The following is a 20,248-nucleotide window of genomic DNA, read 5'->3' as shown; positions in this document are numbered from 1 at the left end:
ACAGATCGACAGTACTACCCTACGTATAAAGCGACATACACTCCTCAATAGATCAAAGCAACCCCTCACAGTTATGAAATTTTTTATCAACCCTCGGCATTGGTAAGACTGCTAGTCACTTCGACAATAATTCTTTAAACTTAAATGATCTCAATGTTCATTTCTCTACTTCACCAGTTCTCGTTGACCAGACTACAAAAGCACACACAATTTCCCATCTCAATTCCCTTCCTCGCCCTTCCTGTTCTCCTCTCCTTTTCAAACCTGTCGCTGAGGACTAGGTCTTAAGGCATGCCAGAGCAATCACCTCTACTGCAGAGGGAAGTGATAATTTCAGTCATTACCCGGTTCCGGTCGCTACAGAATTGCTTAGGCAGTGTCAGGTTGACATCACAAGAGGACTGCCAAAACCACTTGTCGCAGTTTTTTCATCAGAAGCCCCAAAATTTTTACAGCAATGGGATGTCTACAAGATGGCAAAAAGTTATCGAACAAAATGGCACTTATAGTCAATTATAAATAAACTTTATATAAAAACCTTTTGATTTTTAGGGTTCCGTACCCAAAGGGTAAAAACGGGACCCTATTACTGAGAATTCAATGTCTGTCCGTCTGTCTGTCCGTCTAGACGTCCGTCTGTCTGTCTCCAGGCTGTAACTCAATAACCGCTACAGCTAGACGTCTGAAATTTTCACAGATTGTGTATTTTTGTTGCCGCTATAACAACAAAAACAAAATAAAATTAATGTTTAAGGGGGGCTCCCATACAACAAACGTTATTCTTTTGGCCTTTTTCGGCTCGTAATAAATAATGGCAATAGCTAGGCACTTGAAATTTCCACGAAGGTTTTAGTTATATGTATACTTAAATAATTAATAATAATATTTATATAAAATAAAATTTTTATGGGACCCCCATACAAAAACACAATTTTTTGCCAATTTCTCGTCTATAACGGTACGGAACCGACTTGCACTTGGCCGATTTTTTATATAAAACGCGAAGAAACTTTTTCCCCAACCTAATAATATTATAATAACGGAGATGGATAATTTTTAGTGTCCGACTGACGCGAAGGTCTATTTTGGGCTGAAGCCGATTAATCGGCAATCGCCGCAACCTTCGGCCGAAGCCGAAAAACAAAATAGAGCAAATATTTAAGGGGAGCTCTCATACAAAAAACGCTACTTTGGCCTTTTTTGCTCGACATAAATATTGGCAACAGAGGCACTTGACAATATGACTACAAAATACTCAATTTAATTGTTCGTAATAATTTATTCGTTCCATAGGTTCAAAATAATACATTTGCATTCTCCATCATTCCTTATTTTATCCCCATGGAGGTTGAATTTATCAAAATCCTATTTAAGCCAATGTCTTCATCATAAAGATTTAAATCTTTAATAATTTTAGTTAAATCAGTCGAAAGTCTATCAAAATTTATAAAAATGTTCGTCCCCTATTTCATTCCCTCAGGAGTAGACTTTATTAAAACTCTTTCTTATTGGATGCCTACGTCATAGTCGCTTTATGCATACAAAGTCTCAGTCCGATCGGTTTAAAATTGACAAAGTTTCATGCAAATTTTTTTTAAATCCTTTCTTAGGAGCTGCCTCCGTCATAGTAGCTTAATGCATGAAAAGTCTCAAGCGGTTTAAAATTGACAAAAGTTGCATACAAATTTTCAACCCCAATTTTTTCCCCTTGGGGGTAGAATTTAAAAAAAAACGCTTAAGTCGAGGACAACCCCCATTTTGTTATTTATTGACTCCCGGTTTACCTAGTTCCAATATAATAACGAAATGTAAAAAAATATGAGATATAAAGCACAATATTTAAAAGGGTTTAAATCATGAACATATTAATAAAACCTAATACTTTGGCTGTAATTAATTTACAAACTCAACTCCGACAAAAATCTTTATCATTGAAATATAAGTATTAACTAGAATAATATCATTTTATTTAAAATGATATTAAATTCTGCACACTTCCTGGAAGACCTACGATTCGAAATTCCTGCCCTGATCAGAATGGATTTCCAGAGGCACACGAAACCGAGATATCACTTTTTCGACTAACTTAGAAGCGACTGTTGTACTTTTCTAGAAGGTTCGAGTATGTACTTGCGCACCTCACACCGTCTAGTATTGAGTAGGGGACTTATGTTGTCTGTGTTCCCCTGATCAGTTTCGCTGGTTTGACGCTAGATGGCACTATATGTCCGTTACAATAGTAACAGTTAGGCACTTGAAATTTTCACAAAATCCTTAATTATATTTGTACTTTAATAATTAATAATAAAATTAAAATAAAGTAATTGTTTAAGGGGGTCTCGCATACAAAAAACACTATTTTTTGTCTACTTTTGCTAAGATAAAGAAAAGATATTAACAATGAAATTTTTTAAAATCTCTATTATCAATATTATTACCTATTGTACAGAGAATTTAAAAACATATATTCCTTAGACATTTTTTTAATATATTTTTCATGGGTTGAAAGTACCCAAATTTGAGATTTTTCGAACCTTTAAAAAGTCATATCTTTAAAAATACTTATTAACTTTATCGTGAAAATTCAAAGGACCTTTTTTGTTGCTATTTCAATACAGAATATAAAAAAAAATGTCCGGTTGAAAAATAACAATTCCTTGCAATTGTTTAAACAATATTGCACCGGGTTGCGCCATGGCAACATGCATTTATATCATCAGGAGGGCAATTTGAAGAGGATCGCATAAAAAATTGAGGTGGAATAGTTTTCGGTACTCATGCGCCGACTCGTGCTGCACTATTTCGATTAGTGCTCGGCGTGAACTAGACACGCATAACGCAAAGCTTGCGTCGAGTAGACTGACTATATTATTATGACTGTAATCATCCTACTTCCTACTAATATTATAAAGGCGAAAGTTTGTTTGGATGTATGGATGTATAGAATATGTATGGATGTGTGGATGTATGGATGTTTGTTACTCTTTCACGCAAAAACTACTGAACGGATTTTAATGAAACTTCACAATAATATAGCTTATACATAAGAATAACACATAGGCTACAATTCTAACCGACTTTCAAAATGGGGGAGGTGTTATGTTCGTTTTCTTATGTTCATCGATTACTCCGCCGTTTGTTAACCGATTTTCAAATTTTTTCTTTTGGTATATATGTAGGGTATCATCCCAATTTGGTATTATATTCACAAAAGTGGTGATCTGATGAAGGATCCATAAGTAATCGAGGGAACACCTCAAAATTTATGGGGAAACATGTGGTGACTTCGGTTTCGTGAGAAGTATTCTAAGCATATGCTACAAACAAGTAAGATTTTGCACCGAGGTATACCTGGTATACCGTGGTTCGGAAGGTGCTGAGAGAACTCCTGATTCTTTATAGATACAAGTTTGGGAGCTTCGGCGTTGTTTTAAGAACGGAAAGCATATGCTACTATTCAAATTACATTCATCATCATCATCATCATCATCACTACCATAATATTATACCATGCATCGTCCCATGATTATGAGCCTTTTCATAGTCTTTTAGATCAAGGCTCGAGTTTGTCAAGCGATAATTAAAAAAAAATCTATACTTAATATTATAAGCCTGAAGAGTATGTTTGCTTGAATGCGCTAATCTCAGGAACTACAGGCCCGATTTAAAAACTTATTTCAGTGTTAGATATCTCATTTATCGAGTAAGGCTATAGGCTATATTATATTAACACGCGCATACTTCGGTCGTATTAGACTAATACGACCGAAGAAACTCAGGAAAATGTAGTAAAAACGGGGAAAATATTAGAAAGGGTTTATTTCACGAACTACTGGAGCAATTTTTATAGCAATATTTGGCACTTATATAAAGTAGACCACGTGAAAGGAGTATTTATAGCTATTTTTATTCGAAAATGTACGGTTTCTGTGAAATTCCTAATTTACGCGGGCGAAGCCGCGCGGGACATCTAGTGGACGTATAAAAAAGGCGGACGGAGTCCCACCATACACAAAACTATGTCGTTCAGAGTCAGAGTTTTTTTATGCGTCCATGACTCATGAGTCATGACTGTAATGCGAAGATTCCTATTTCTTTATGATTAATAATTGAATAGAGAACTTTTTATTAAGTACAACTAGAGTTCTAACTAGCCCAAATCAAAAGCAATTTGCTAATTTTTTCTAAAATTTCACTAAGATTAATATTTTTTTTACTCAAATATTGTATAATATGAAAGTGGTAAAAAGTGATTCATACATTCTTTAGAATACTTTCACAACAATTCACTGTAATTTTTAGGGTTCCGTACCCAAAAGGTAAAACTGGCCAAGTGCGTGTCGGGCCACGGCCAATATAGGGTTCCGAGTAGTTTTTGATAATTTTTGTATGGTCAATGAATGTAGGTACATTTATAACGTGTTTTACACTATAGCCTGTCAAGAAAGTGAAGAAATTAAAAAGTGGCAACATCGTAGTGTTATCCCTTTCAAATCAATCTAAGAAAAAAGGGACACTATGATGTTGCCACTTTTTAATTTCTTCACTTTCTTGACAGACTATACTAACATCATTTTAGTTACGTTTAAAGGAATTTAAACGAAAAGCTCCTTTATATTTCACCGAATATTTCGACTATTACTCAATAACTTATGGAGACTTCTTAGCCGTAATAATTTTTCTTTTAAATTCAGCATATTTCCTACTCCCATGATTTTTTCACATTTCCAGAAGCAACCGTGTAGCTACGAGTAGTACACTGGACTCTTAACGATTTTTCCGCTTTGAAACTTCATATTTCACAAATGGATCCCTTGAAAAATGATCTATTAATACTCGTATATATAAATGATCTAATTTATACTCGTATAATATCGTATATTTTTTAAAAACCTGTCCAACGACAACCCACATGGTGGGGTGGACGCGAAAAAATATATCATTTCCCCTTGATGTGTAGGGGAGGTACCATAAAAATATATTTTTAAGATTTTATATACCATTTTGTCGTCATCATCATCATTAATATCTGCATTCATACCGAATTACAGCTTTGTAGGTCCTACCGACTCAGTCTCTGAGTCAAACCGCGGACAGACAGACAGACAGACAGACAGACAGACAGACGGACAGACCGAAACTATAAGGATTCCTTTTTGACTATGGAACCTTAAAAACGGGACCCTATTACTGAGACTTCGATGTCTGTCCGTCTGTCTGTCTGTCTGTCTCGCTGTATCTCAAGAATCGCTCTAGCTAGACTTCTGAAATTTTCACAGATTGTGTATTATCTGTTGCCGCTATAACAACAAATACAAAAAAAAAAAAACCAAATGAAATAAATATTTAAGGGGGGGTCCCATACAAAAACATAATTTTTGGCCTATTTTTGCTCTATAACTGTACGGAACCCTTTGTGCGCGAGTCCGACTCGCACTTGGCCGATTATTTCATACAGTTGAAACTGGTGTTATTCTATCCACATCTAAGTCCACAAATAAGTGATATTCTAAACCTCTTACAGCAAAAATTCACAAACAGTCGCTGGTTTGAGAGTTTGAGATTGATTAATCAAAATTAATGAACTTAAAAAAGTATTTCTTACATTAGATCATAACTGAAACCGTCTCTCATATTATGCAATAAAACTTGTGCTGTCGTCAACTACAGCTGCGGCGAGTGTGCCGGTGTATATGGTGTACAGTGTACAGTATGTACAATGGCTGGGTGAGGAAATTAAACACAGATTATTGTATAACTGAACACACTACTCTGGCGGCTGCTGGTGGAGAAGTGATACCGTCGCTGTAGTCGGGCGACCACTCCAACTATTTCCAACTACCTCCCTAGTAGGCGCGTCCATCTTTAATACACCACAAAACTTATAAAACTTAAACTCTAAAATCACGTCTGTAAGAGCACTTAAAATTAGCGAAATCCGCCGTGTACGGCCTTTTAACGAGCGCATCCGAAATAAACACGCCCGCTAGGACCGAGTAGCGATACGCACTGTGTGCACTTGTACAGTCAGCCGCAGAATGAACGAACCACCCCGGCACGTTGTATATTCAAAATTTTATGTGTGCTGAGTGGGCCCGCCCACCCCGCAATGTGTGCTGAGTGGGCCCGCCCACCCCGCAGCTGACAGTTCGTAAGTGCACTATCGCAACACGGTCAGTGGTTTGATCCTGATATGCACGAAGTTCGAGAATATTTAAAGGGTGCCTCTAAATATTCTCGAACTATGTGCATATCACTTTTCGGTTAATTTTACAATAATTTAATATAAGAAATCATTTGTCACAGATCATGCAGCGCATCAGAAATGTTGATTTGGTGGCTGTTCAAGCGAAATATCATCGCACATGCTACGATACGTTTAGATTTCCGACTACATCAAGTGCAGAAGGCTCCCGAAAACGTGGACGTCCCGAATGTGATCATACTATTACAGCCATGGATGAAATTTACACTTTCATACAAAGTCACGATAAAGACTGTCAATTTACGATTGATGATTTTAAAGGTGCAGTGTCAGGCGAGTGTCCCGATGACAGGACGATAGTAAAAAAGATTAAAGAAAAATATGGCGATCGAGTTACTGTCTCCAGTTCGTCGGGAAAACCTACAATTTTCTGTTTTGGAAGTGCGTTTTATGAAGTTCTCTACGATGCGTGGTATACAGCCAAGTGTACGGACGAAAAAGAAGAAAAGCTGAGAATTGTTAGAACAGCTGCATCTATAATATTAGAGGAGATCAAAACTACGCCCTATGACACGTCACAATATCCACCACCGGGTCAATTTGTTGAATCTGCAAAAGATGATATACCAGAATGTTTGTATACGTTATTAGAACAACTGATTGTAAATAATAAAGCAGATATTGGCGCCGCTTCGCGAAAATGTATAGCCATAGCACACGCCATTATAACGGCCTGCCGACCACGTTCATTCACATCTTCAGCAAAAAATGCAAGGGTTTGAGTTGAGGTAGAGTCGAATGGGCTTTAAGACATGCACTAAATATGAGTTTCAAACATCAGAAATAACACCAGTGCCTTTTGTTAACAACCCTCCATCGCAGTATGAGACAATTTACACAATTTACGATATGGTAATAGAACAATCACTCATGCGCTCTACGAAGAGCTCAGAGGGCCTAGACAAGCGGCAAGCGATTATCGTAAACCCTAACGCCAACGCCACAAAATGTATGGGATTTGACATTAGTATTCGCTGGCGAAGCGATGACTCATGTCAAATCGCATACATTTTGTTAGCGTTTACGATAATCGCTTGCCACTTGTCTACTAGGGCTGGAGGTTTAACACAGGGTCGAGGTGTATTAGATGGTGTCTTGGCTAAATAGATCTTGGCTGCTCCGATTTGCAGTGTCACAACTTCTGTTGAAGAATTTGCTGGTCAAAAAAACATTTTCATCCAGTGAACAACATTCACAAGATCCCAATTCCCGGAAAAAACGTGATTTGTGTGATCGACAAGATGAATGGTTCAAAAACCATGATCCTTTCCCAAAGTTGGATAAAATCATGTCTTGAAATATATGATATTGAATGTACTGTAACTTCTTGGTGGAAATTAATGTTTCACAGTTATAATACTCACACTTTTCATGCACTTATTCCGCTTTTATTAATTCGTTTCGATAAAATCATCATCATGTCTTTAAGTTCAGGCATCACAGGCGACAAAAAAAATTAACTGTCATCAAGCACAACAAATTGGACTAGTTCTTCACCAATACTTGCATTGCCGTGTGGCAGATGAGACAGTAAATATATTATGATGAAAAAATAATGAGGTCAGAAAAAAGAATTATTAATACAAAAACATGTTTGTAAAAAGTTTTGGGTTTTTATCAAGTACTTATCACATAGTTTGTATAAATAACTCATATTTTGGTAAAATAAATTTAGACTGAGAAGAAGTTACTCTGTTCAATACATAAACACATATAAACAGATGTGTATTTTTATTTTTTAGGTATAAATAACTGACTTCTTAGTGTTTTTTGGATTTTAATAAAGATAAGTTTTTCATCATGGAGCTGTGGGTTTCATCGACTAAGAAATTAATGCATGGGTCCTTATACAAAGAACCGGTTCATTTCCTACACTTAACGTCTCTGATAGTACAATTTTATTTCAATTACGTCCGACGCCTGGCAACATATTTTAAATTGGATTGGATTACACATCACCTATCAGTCTATCTTCTCAGCCTCGGTTGTAGATACTAGATAAGTATCCTAGTAGAGTGTAGACAAACATTGATATAATTCCAGATCGCCTCCGTGGTCTAGTGGTATAGAGCGTGGCTCTTGACTCGATGGTCGTGGGTTCGATTCCCGCGTTGGACCATGTTATTTCCAAGTATGGTTAGGACAAAGCAGGCTGATCACCTGATTGTCTGACAAGTAAGATGATCCATGCGTCGGATGGGCATGTAAAAAGTCGGTCCTGCGCCTGATCTGTCGCCTGTCGTGTCGGTCTTCCGTCCCACTGGGTTATGAGCATGAAGCTAATTATGAGATACTGCGCACACACTTGGGTACTATAAAATTACTCCTGCGTAGCTGGACTGGTTTCAATGAAACCGGCCACCGTCACCGAAACCGGTGTGGGTGCTATACAGGTGTAACAAGAATAAGTGATAATACTTTAGGGTGTGTACGTGTTCCTTGTAGAAAGTTCACTGTGAAAGTAGCAGCGCTGAAAGACCAAACATTTTTTTTCACTTTTGTATCGTGACCCTCGGGCCCTTGCCCATACAAAAGTGAAAAAAAAGTTTCGTCTTTCAGAGCTGCTACTTTCACAGTGAACTCTCTACAAGGAACACGTACACACCCTAAAGTATTATCACTTATTTTTGTTACACACTGTATATATAAATTCCAGATCCTAAGCGGGGACTCCCTTCGGGAGGTGGGCAAGATCTCCCACGGCTGGGACCGCGAGCTGGTCAGCTTCACGACGCTGGTGGAGTTGCCCGACACGGCCGCGCTGCCCAAACACAAGGCGCTGGTGCTGGCTGCTGCCTTTCTATTGGTAATATTGTGTAATTGAAGCTCAATATTAGGGCTGGTTTTATAGTTAAGCGTTTCGGCAGCGCCGTTGGAGCGCCGCGCGTTCGAAGATGTATGGGGGTAGTAGTTGCGTTTCTAAGTCGCGCGCTTGAGCAGCGCCGTTCGCCCGTATGTTCGTTACATCTTAGAACGCGCGCGCTCCAACGGCGCTGCCGAAACGCTTAACTATAAAACCAGCCTAAAGGTACTTTAATGAACTATGGCCTAGTCAAAATGTAGTATTTAACCCACGAATAATAAAAACTATTTAACAAACCAAGTTATTGGAATTTTAGTGTTTGCAAAGACTATCGAATTCTTCGGTATCTGCCATATTATATGCCTTGCAAAGCATTAGGGGAATATTCAATATGACCAAATTTTCAGAAATTTTTCTCACAAGTGACATTTTAAGCTGTAGTTTTTCTCTACAGGAGTACACGTACTTCGAGAAATCGAAGAGGAGTTGCGGGCTCTGCTGCTGAATTCACGGAAACTTATTTATTAGTTATTACATACCTTTTTATACGAGTCGTTGACAATAAAACAAAATTATTTGAAAACCATTTATATTAATGTACCTAATACGAACAGTGTCTTATGACATTCGAGTCTGACGATATCAGGATCAGGATGAGATGAAGTCACTAAGCCTAGTAACCTAGCACTAATATAACAGACGAAGTAGAAGGATCAGCGCGGACAGAAAGGAAGCGCAGCGGAGAGGATTTTATTAACGCACTTGAAAATAAACTTTGCTTGAATCTTACAAGAAATGCTCGCAAGTCGCACGTCCTCGAGGATACGAGGGAATCCCTTATCACATTAGTGTCATAATTTTAAAGTTTATTTTCAAGTGCGTTAATAAAATCCTCTCCGCTGGTAGCGCTCCTTTCTGTCTGCGCTGGCCCGAAGGCGGGACTCGACCGACTCTCGAGCACAGATTACTAGTATATTATATTTGTAGACTCTCGAGTCTCGTAGCCGGAGTCGAGCCGGGCCCGCACGATATAAACGATCGATACTCGAAGGAAGACCGAAGACGGATCCAATGGCATATTATATGTGTCTCCGCAATAATTGGCAATAATCCAGTACACCGGTATAATTTAGTATATTATATTTATTTTTTGTGTAAGTATAAAATCAAGGGCTGTATGATATTTTTGTTTCACAGCCAGAATTTCAGAAAAGTTTTCCGTAATAAAGTATTTATGTGGCGTTTTTCCAATGAAGTGTCACGTATGATGCTCCAAAGACTTACGATAATTTAGTAACGCGAAGCAAATAAAAGATATTATTGTCCTAGTCAAGTCTAGAGTGTGTACTATAGTGCTAAGTTGTGCTTCGTCTGACGTACAGTCGCGACTCGCGACATACAGATGTCGACTATCCCACTACAAAATAAATTAGGTACTGATACCAAATATCAAAATATTCAAAGTATATACTATGTAGCTATGTAAAAAATATAAGTAATGTAAGCTTAAAAAATGTTATGCTTCAATTAGGAAAGCAAAAGATAGTAGAAAATAATATTATTAAACTATGTAGACGTACCTACTCGGTTTGAAATGGGATAGTCGAAATATAATAATATTACTTATAGTTTTTGAAAAACAATTAAAACACGTAATCAAAATATGACTAGATCATAGTATAATATATAATATAATATTATACTCTTATATTCACATCTAAAATCTTTACGAGTGAAGCCCAAAATACATTTAGTAAACATTTAATAATATAATAATATCCTATTTTATGAGACATTCAAACGTTGTATAATATGTAAGTATATGTTCAACAACAATAGATAAGTACACCGTTTTAAAACATCGAAGACCCCGAGCCATCCGCAGTCGGAAGCAAAAACCTCCGAACCACCTCCTCCCGCCGCGCGCCGCCCGACACACGCCAACCGGCGGCCCATACCGTCCCATACGTACACGTAACGATTAAAGCATAGGTGATCAAAGTTACAGTGGATGGCCAAGCGACTACTACCATCGCCCCCCGCGCGCCTACGGCTGGTTAGGCCCGCGGGGAGAACGCAACGCTAACTCAATATATAACCGCAATGGCGTTAAAAATACGACGACAATATATCATCGGCGATCGTCGAACAGAGTAAATCCGGAGTGATCGCGGCGTCTATCGCAGGGTTCGCTGCCAGCCCAGGTTCAGCTCGAGGGTCCGGTGCAGGCAGGGGCTGGCCTCGCACTCGCCGTCCAGCTCGTCCGCCAGGGTGTCGTGTAGCTCGCGCAGCGCCATCAGCGTGGAGCGCGCCGCGCGCCCGCAGCTCATGTCGCCCTCGCATGTGGAGTCCGCCTCCGCCAGGAAAACGAGGTCACAAGTCGTCGGTGGTGCCTCGCCCTGAAAATATGCCATTATCTCATTTTGCAGTATATATTTATGGAATCGATGTTGCACCTTGTAGAGCGCAAAGAATTGAATATGTTTTTATTTTGATAGAATCAATCTTTATTAGCTTTTGCACTAACTTTTCGTAGCGTTAAAAACCACTAAAGTAATACGAAGGCTCAAGACTTACACATAAATAGCATATCTGGTGAAGGCTGCAGAGAGGCAGGAACAGCTGTCCACGGTCGCCGGCGAGCAGGTCCACGCCCCGGCATCGTTCGATAATCTTCGCCAGCACAGGACACGAGCCAGACGAAGTCGCTGCAACGGTAAAGTAATGGCCGTTAGTTCATATCGGTCTCAGATGAAGTCGTTACTTTGTTTCTTAAAGTTACTTACCCGTAGACAAAACAGGAACGCGGTGTCTCCCACTGCCGCCCATGTAGCCCTCCGATAGCTGCTCCTCGATCTTGCCGTTCAGGTAGTGCCCTGCGCCCTGCTCGTCTTCGAAATCGTCGGCCCTTCCTGGACTTTTAGAAAAGTTTGGAATGTCATTTGTCAGAAGCGCTTTTTCTTTCTTGACCGCGACTTTTTTGTCTTTTTCTCCTATTTCAGGCGCCGAGTGTGTCGGCAGAGTCTTTTGTACCTGAAGGCTTTGTTTAAATTCCTTGAGCGCTTTACGCATTTTTTCTAAGCTATATGCCGCGGCTAGCCTCGACAGCAGTTTTTCTTTCATTTCTTGTTCCTCTTTTGAGTCTAAATCTTCTCCGATGTTCGTGTAATGAAGTGCTTCATCCACAATCAAACCCTCCATATTCTTTAATTTTTTATCAATATTGTCCAGCTTCGTGTCGCTATCAGATTCCGTGCTCCTTTTTTCATCTCGAATTACAAGCGATTTTTTGTTATTCTGTATTTCAGGTTGATCGGGAGAAATATTTTGAGCGTAATTTCTTTTAACATAGCTATGCTTTCTAAAGGAGTTTAAAGGATAGATAACTTCCTTGTTGAAAGTATCGAAGTATTGCTTCTTCATACGATCTTCGTTAAGATTGTTAACAAATCCTAGAGACTTCTTTCGTCGCCTATCAATTCCGAAATAATCAGACCAATCGATCGATTTCTTTTTTAAAATGATGGGTTTTTCCGTAGTTTTTTGTTGCATTCCATTATGATCGTGATGATTATGGTCGTGATTATGATCGTGGTCATGCTCATGAGAATCCTTATGTTTATGCTCCTCGTGCTCTGAAACAGTTTCCTTTCCTGAAACATTGGGTGGGTGCATATTGTGACCCTGGTGCTCGTGACTGTGCTCATCGGTTACGGTATGGTTGTGGTGGTCGTCGGTACTATTGTGGTGCATGGCGGTCAAATTGGGTGGCAAAATTTCGTGAGATTCACTGTGGTAGTCGCTACTTCTTTTGACTGGTGTTTTAATTATCGCGATTTCGGGTTCCCCAAATATTTTTGATAAATCTTTGATGATTCTCGGGTCAGTACCGGTGGTGGTTCGAAACGTTTTAGACTTATCATTATCTCGTTCGAGGGCAAATCTTTTCTTCGGCGTACCGTAAACGTACGGCTCGCTGCTCCTTTTGGAGACCGGAAACCGTTTCTCCAAAGCATCATAGGCGTACTGATCCTCATCGACTAGATCAGACAGTGTGTCATCGTCGAGGGGTTGGAACGCGATCGCGTATTCCTCGTGCATGTCATCCTTATCATTGTCGGTGTCGTAACTAAAGTTTGGGTTCATCGGTCCGACGTCGTCACCGCGGTTCTTGCCGACTTCATACTCAATAGTCTCCGGTTTTTCAGTATCTATATCGGAGCTTCGCTTCCTTTTGAAAGCGATCGGGCCCCAGCTGTCGGGGTAGCTTTTTTTGACCATTTTGTCCTTGTACAGCTTGACGACGCCTTGAGGGGCGTTCTCCCTGTTGTGAGCTTTGTTAGATTTATACTTCGCCCACAGTTGACCGAGGAGCAGGGCGTACTCGGCGTCATTTTCCAACTTTTCGGGCACCGTGTTCTCTTTTTCTTCTATATCGTTGCTGTCGAGAAACAAGTCTCGCAACTTGTCGTTGTCGGAGTGCTGGGTGCGCTCCCGAAACGCAGACTGCTTCCGTTGGTTAGCGTTATTGTGCGCCGAATTCTTTTTGATAACTTTGTACTCGTACGCATCGGCGGGTCTCTCGTTCCCGTCCAATAGCTTGACAATGTACTTTGGAGGCGCCTCTTCTTCCATACCTTCTAAATCCATTTCATATTCTGGCTCTGCAAAAATATGAAATTTTCAACGTTAGCTATCAATTTTACAGTAACATTTCCATTCTATAACATGATCACCATTACCTGCGTATGCTTGTGGTGGCAGCACTTCGTACAGAGCCTCATAGTCTGGTGGAGTGTGCATGCGGCCCCGTTGTCGCCGCTGCAGCGCCTCCAGAGCTCCTCTGAGGGAGCCCCCGCGCTCCGCCCTCGCGGCTGTGGCGAGCACGCAGACCGCCACCGTCCACAACAGAATCCTCATGTTTTTGCTCTACAATTGTATGAATATATTACTTAAGTAGGTACTTAGATAAATGTCATTTGTATACCTTCGAGTTCGGCGTCTTATCGACAAGAGCTATAATATTGTGAGTATTAAGTGTTCCATCCTGTTCACCCTACATCTAGCCCAAAGTTACTCATCTATACTAATATTATAATTCTGCAGAGTTTGTTTGTTTGTTTGTTTGTTTGAAAGCGCTAATCTCAGGAACTACTGGTCCGATTTGAAAAAATCTTTCAGTGTTAGATATCCCATTTATCGAAGAAGGCTATAGGCTATATTTTATCACGCTAAGACTAATAGGAGCGAAGAAATAGTGGAAAATGTGGAAAAAACGGGGGAAATTATATGAAATTTACTAATATTGTAATTCTGCAGAGTTTGTTTGTTTTTTTGTTTGAACGCGCTAATCTCAGGAACTACTGGTCCGATTTGAAAAATTATTTCAGTGTAAGATAGCCCATTTATCGAGGAAGGCTATAGGCTATATTTTATCACGCTAAGACTATAGGAGCGAAGTAATAGTGGAAAATGTGGAAAAAACGGGGGAAATTATATGAAAGGGCTTATTTGAACGCGCTAATCTCAGGAACTACTGGTCCGATTTAAAAAAAAATTTCAGTGTTAGATAGCCCATTTGTTGAGGAAGGTTATAGGCTATATTTTATCACGCTAAGACTAATAAGAGCGAAGAAATAGAGGAAAGTTTGGAAAAAACGGGGGGAAATTATTTGAAAGGGCTTATTTGAACGCGCTAATCTCAGGAACTACTGGTCCGATTTGAAAAATTCTTTCAGTGTTAGATAGCCCATTGATCGAGGAAGGCTATAGGCTATATTTTATCACGCTAAGATTAATAGGAGCGAAGAAATAGTGGAAAATGTGGAAAAAACGGGGGAAATTATATGAAATTGCTTATTATCTTAAGATTCTTAAGAACTACTGGAGCAATTTTTATGTTATTTGGCAAACATGAAGAATAGACCACGTTAAAGGACATAGGCAATTTTTTTGCGTTAAAATGTACGGTCGCGTGAAATTCCTAAATTACGCAAGCGAAGCCGCGCGGAACATCTATACTTATATAATAAAATCGTAGGAAAGTCAATGCTGTACATTGAATATTTTTGTACAATAAACTTAGATGAATGATTGGTCTCGCGCTCGCGCTATGACTAGATACCGTCGGTGTACTTGAAAAATGCGGCAACAAATCATACGCCTGATAAGGTTATTAAGGCGTAAGCGCGCCAGTCGCGCCGCAAGCTTCGGGTGAGGTAGATGTGTCGATAATTTTCGAAATTTTAAGTTACGTCCGTAGCAAAATGCCAGTTTGCGTAGTGAGACTATGCAATAATAACACTACAAGAAACAAGAAAGGTACTGGCATTAATACCATCAGTAAATATTATATAAGTCGTCATAAACACAGAAAAATAATATAAACCTGCAAATTCGGATCGGAGTACCGCTTGATGTTCAGTGTTGCCAATAATTACAATAAACTAAAAAATCCCAAATTTTTCTGAGATTGTGATTTTTATTTATTTATTATATCTTATTTTTTCATATATACATAGTGGCTGAGTGGATGAGCGCATTAAAATCTCTAGCTAGGGTAGCTGGTTCGAATCCCGCCAACGGAACAAAAAGTTTTCAAAGTTCCTGGATCATGAATGTGTATTAATAAAAATGAATTATGAGTATCATATTATAATAAAAATCTTAAATACAGTTTATATTTTATGTAAGTACACAATACAGTAACAAATGAGAAAACAAATTTAACATTTGCTTTTTTATGACTCATTCTTAACTTTCGTTAAACTTCCTACCATTGTTTTTGTATTGTTTTCTCATCAATATTGTACCCATTATATTTCGTTGACCTAAACAACGTTGTTATTTTATCGCATTATTTTCGAATGGACTTTATTCCAATGGTAAAGTTTATCTGGTGATAGAAAAATCAGCACTTACTATACAATAATAATAAATTACAAGACCACAGAAACTAATTTTTCCCCATTGATTGGGCACCAGTCACGTATTTGGCTACCCGATTATCTACGCACACAACAATATTTGTGCATTGTTTTACACACACTACAATATTGAGGTGCCGCATTCGGGAATCTGTGTTCTCTATACAGCGCGGTATCTAGTCGAGCGCGCGCGCGAGACCAATCATTTATCTAAGACAATAAATAATACTTGGGACGTGATCTACTATACTAACGCGGACGAAGTCGCGGGCAACAGCTAGTACCTATATTATAATTTATAATATTTAGAGAAAGAAAGTTAAATTTTACTATAAAATATTATTACATATTTCCAATTTGTACATTTTCCTACAGCTGAATACGAAAAACGTTGACTTCGTTTTCGCAAATTCAATATCTGTCGACGTGATTACGCATAACTAAATATTCAAATACAATTTCGGCGACAAACTCGCAAAATAAACAAATAAACAAAAATACATTTTCCTTTCACAAATAATTTATTTTCGGGTCAGTAAAGGAAATTACGTAGACATCAGTCCCACCGCCCACGGGCCACGTTGCCGGGGAAGCCATAAGTGTGCATTTGAACTGTTAAGCGGGGAATTGACTACCGGGCCGCCCGCTACGGGCCGCCCGTCACGGGCAGGTCTGTCGCATGTCTGCTCGTCAATTCCTAGGTACGGGCACAGACATGCCCGCTGGCCCGTGCCCGCAGCCTGCCCGCGAGATCGCATTTTTCCCGCGCGGGCACGGGCAAGTCTGTACATGAATGGTCGCGACGGGCGGCCCGTCATCATTCGCGTCTTGGAGAGCGCTTAAAATATTATTTAAAACATATTATTGCAAACATCACAAACGATAAACTTAAGAATTTCGGAACGAAAACAATTTTGGCATTCGTTTATTTCCATTCACCGGTCGCATCCTTATATGTGGAAAGTTAAAAGCAAGTATTGAATGAACACCGATCTATGTAATGCCGCTTACAGCGAACTTATTGAAAAATCCAAAGAATGCTGATCTATCATCTGTTAAAAAAAAGATCAAGTCCATGAGTCCACGACCGAGCTGCAGCTCCCTACCTATTCGACTGACTTGCCTGTTCTGTGTGTGTTCAAAAGGGGCAAGCGGCAGACTTGTGCCAGACCGGGCGGCCCGCGGGCAGCCCGGTAGTGAATTCCCCGCTTACGCTCTTTAGAGAAACATTATTTTATTTTGGTTTTATATAATAGCCTGGGTGCTTAAAAACCTTTTACTTTTTTTTAAAGAAAATAGCACCGGCATTATGCGCTTTTTAATTTTAGACGTCCGCGGTAATATCGTGGACGTCCGCGGTAAAACGATAACATAGGGAAGTAAAATGTATGAAGTGGAAATATGGAAATATTTTTTTTTTGTTAGCCTATAGTGTCCCACTGCTGGGCAAAGGCCTCCCCCAAGATCTTCCACTGTTCTCGCTCCTGCGCCACCGATAGCCAGCCTGGCTGGTATGCCTCCAGCTCGTCACGCCACCTTTTTCTAGGCCGGCCTCGGCGGCGGTGTCCATCTTCGGGTGCCCACTCTGTTGAGACCCTTGCCCAGCGGTCGGGATGCATGCGGCTATCGTGACCCGCCCACTCCCATTTCAGCTTGGCCGCCTTGACACCTACGTCCTTGATGCCCGTTTGGGAGCGCAGTATGGTGTTTCTTATTTTATCGAGAAGCTTTACTCCTAACATACTGCGCTCCATTGCTCTTTGGCATACCCCGAGTTGAGACCTTTGCGAATCGGTCAATGACCATATTTGCGCTCCGTAGGTTAGGACGGGCAGAATGCACATGTCGACGAGTCTTCGCTTCAGGGAGATTGGTAAATCCCCCTTCATCAGCGTCGTCATGGACCAGTAGCTCTTCCAGGCGTTCTCGATTCTGCGATCGACTTCCTTGCCTTGTCTATTTTCAAAAGAAACTATCTGGCCCAAGTAGATATACTCGTCGACATATTGGATTACTTGCTGGTCTACCTCGACCCAGAGATATCTGAGAGTCTTGCTAAATAGATTGTAACTTGTTTGATGAAATATGTTACAATACTAAACTTTGAATTAATAAACAACATAATAAATAACATAGTAAATGTCGTACGGCGTACCTAACCGTATATAAACTATTTAAAGTCTAAAGCCCCGGAGAAATAGTGGAGCAATATCAAAGCGATAGAGTGAAATTTATCGCACCCTCGTTGAACATGGCGTTTTATTAAACACACATAAATTATTTCTTAATTCCTTTTAAAAGGGACAGTAATATCATTTAGAACTATTTCATTGTTATATTGAGGCATCGAATCTGCTGGACAGATTTATATTTATAAAGAAAACATAACACATGTAAATTTTATTCCTTGTCAATATAATATAAGGACAATCTTTTAGCAAGAACAGAGGAGCACAACAGTTTGTGTGTACAAGGTACATTGTGTGTATTTAAACAGCTCTGCCCATAGCGAAGTGTACATTATGTACACGCTGTGAGTAGTGAGTAGTGACGTTGCCTGCAGGCGGCTCTACCGTCTACGTTTTCCTCTCTAGTCTCTAGTGTCCTGAACATAATTGGGCTTTGTGATTTTAGTCGGTTTATGGATTACTTTTTATTTTTTATTATAAAAAATTATGTGTACGCTACAATAGTTTTTTTTATGTATTCTGAAACAATTGTCTGACATTATCACCTGTTTACATTAACCCTCGCGCGCACGTAGAGCCTCTAGCTTTTATGTAGAGCTATAAAGACTCTATAAATATATTTTTTTAAATATTATAAATGCGAAAACATTAGAAAATAAATCAGTCAGTCCTTTCCGTTTGTTACCACTTCCCGAAATGAAAATATTTGGTAAGTAATAAGTATGTAAAGTTCTTCAAGTCCCAGAGTCCAGACAATCAGTCATAGAATAAATGTACGCGTCCTGTGCGAAGACCGGATAAAATATAATGTGTAGGTTTGTCTAAACAAGATATCAGCAACATTATCCCCGGGATATCAACTGTATTTCATGTCATCAATTACCCCCCCTCACGCCGCGCGACCCGACCGCGCGACCGGCGTCGCTATCTGCGGCTTAAACTAATCCTAAGCACGTTTCCTATCCCTTAGTAAAATAAAAGAAAATCATGATAGTTTAAGTGACGAGGACCGAATAGAATTTATTTTCACTGTTTTATTGTAATGATTCTAAGCAACATTATGAGAAAAAGTTAAAGTTCACCCTTCCTGGCAGCTTTCACATAAAAAATCAATTCTCATTTCTCCTGCATTATCTTACTGCTATATCGCATTATTTCGTTCTTTTATTATTAATATGTAAAGTTTTTGTTTCAAAACTAAAGTATTTACAGTTACTTGAGTTGTTACTTTATTAAAATATATTGGGAACAAATGAATACAAAGTCACAAGTTAAAATTTAAAAACAAAAAATCAAAATTACCTAGGACTTAGGTAAGTAATTATACTCGTTGCTCATTAGTAGTCATTAGATCAAAAATCTAATCCAATTTTTAACTAGAGAACTCGATTTAGGTACTTATAAGGGCAGATTTACAAAGAGAATAGAAAGCTAACTTCGAAAGGTGCAGGCTTGTCAGATATTAGAGCGTCTACTCTATACTAACTGGCAACTGCAAATATTTAAGTGACCTACATAATGAGTATAATAGAACCAGACATAATCTATAAGCTAAAGCCTCAACGTTTGGCGGTATACCGTATACCGTATAGTGACATAGTCAATAGTGTATACCTAATATGGATGTCAACTATCCGATAATAATAACACATGTAATATCGAAAAGTAAAATAATAATCTTATGATTTATGCATAGCTTCGCTTATAATTGCATAAAATATTTAAGGGGTTGGACTCTATCGTCAGTCCTTTGTGTAGGCGCAAACCTAGGTAAGCCTAGGAGTTAGGACCTAGATTAATTATTAGCAATTAATAAACCTCGCTCTACAATTATGTAGGCCATCGAAGCACACGGAATCTCCTAAAATGCGAACCTGTAGAAGATAAATAGAGAAGAGTATAGACGAGAATAGAGAGGAGAAATGGCTTCTTACCTTAGAGCATTCCACAAAACAATAACACGGTACCCGGTGGTCTCGGTAGACGACGAGTGCCGGCGCGGCCCTCAACAACTGTGGCTCGCGAGTCGCAGGGGGCGGCGGCGCGGGGCGCAAGCCGGGGGCGG

The 20,248-nt window shown here is 39.3% G+C and overlaps 2 protein-coding genes across 2 annotated transcripts in view; one reads left to right on the top strand and one right to left on the bottom strand.

Moving 5' to 3' along the window:
* LOC121730615 (phospholipid scramblase 1-like) overlaps positions 1 to 9,650 on the top strand; it is a 22,654-nt gene extending 13,004 nt beyond the window's left edge. The window contains exons 6-7 of the mRNA XM_042119733.1: positions 8,922 to 9,071; positions 9,523 to 9,650. Coding sequence (XP_041975667.1) covers positions 8,922 to 9,071; positions 9,523 to 9,573 — 201 coding nt within the window. The 3' untranslated portion in view covers positions 9,574 to 9,650. The remainder of the gene's footprint in view (positions 1 to 8,921; positions 9,072 to 9,522) is intronic.
* Positions 9,522 to 20,248, bottom strand: LOC121730612. Its single transcript, XM_042119730.1, has 5 exons — positions 20,118 to 20,248; positions 13,811 to 13,997; positions 11,855 to 13,732; positions 11,646 to 11,776; positions 9,522 to 11,467 (listed from the first exon to the last, which is right to left on the bottom strand). Exons 2-5 carry the CDS (start codon positions 13,986 to 13,988, stop codon positions 11,246 to 11,248), a joined length of 2,409 nt encoding a protein of 802 aa, XP_041975664.1. The 5' UTR covers positions 13,989 to 13,997; positions 20,118 to 20,248; the 3' UTR covers positions 9,522 to 11,245.

Source organism: Aricia agestis, chromosome 9, assembly GCF_905147365.1.
Source record: "Aricia agestis chromosome 9, ilAriAges1.1, whole genome shotgun sequence".
NCBI classification, from domain to species: domain Eukaryota; kingdom Metazoa; phylum Arthropoda; class Insecta; order Lepidoptera; family Lycaenidae; genus Aricia; species Aricia agestis.
The sequence above is the reverse complement of the archived record's forward strand: the minus strand, read 5'-3'. Positions and strand labels throughout refer to the sequence as shown.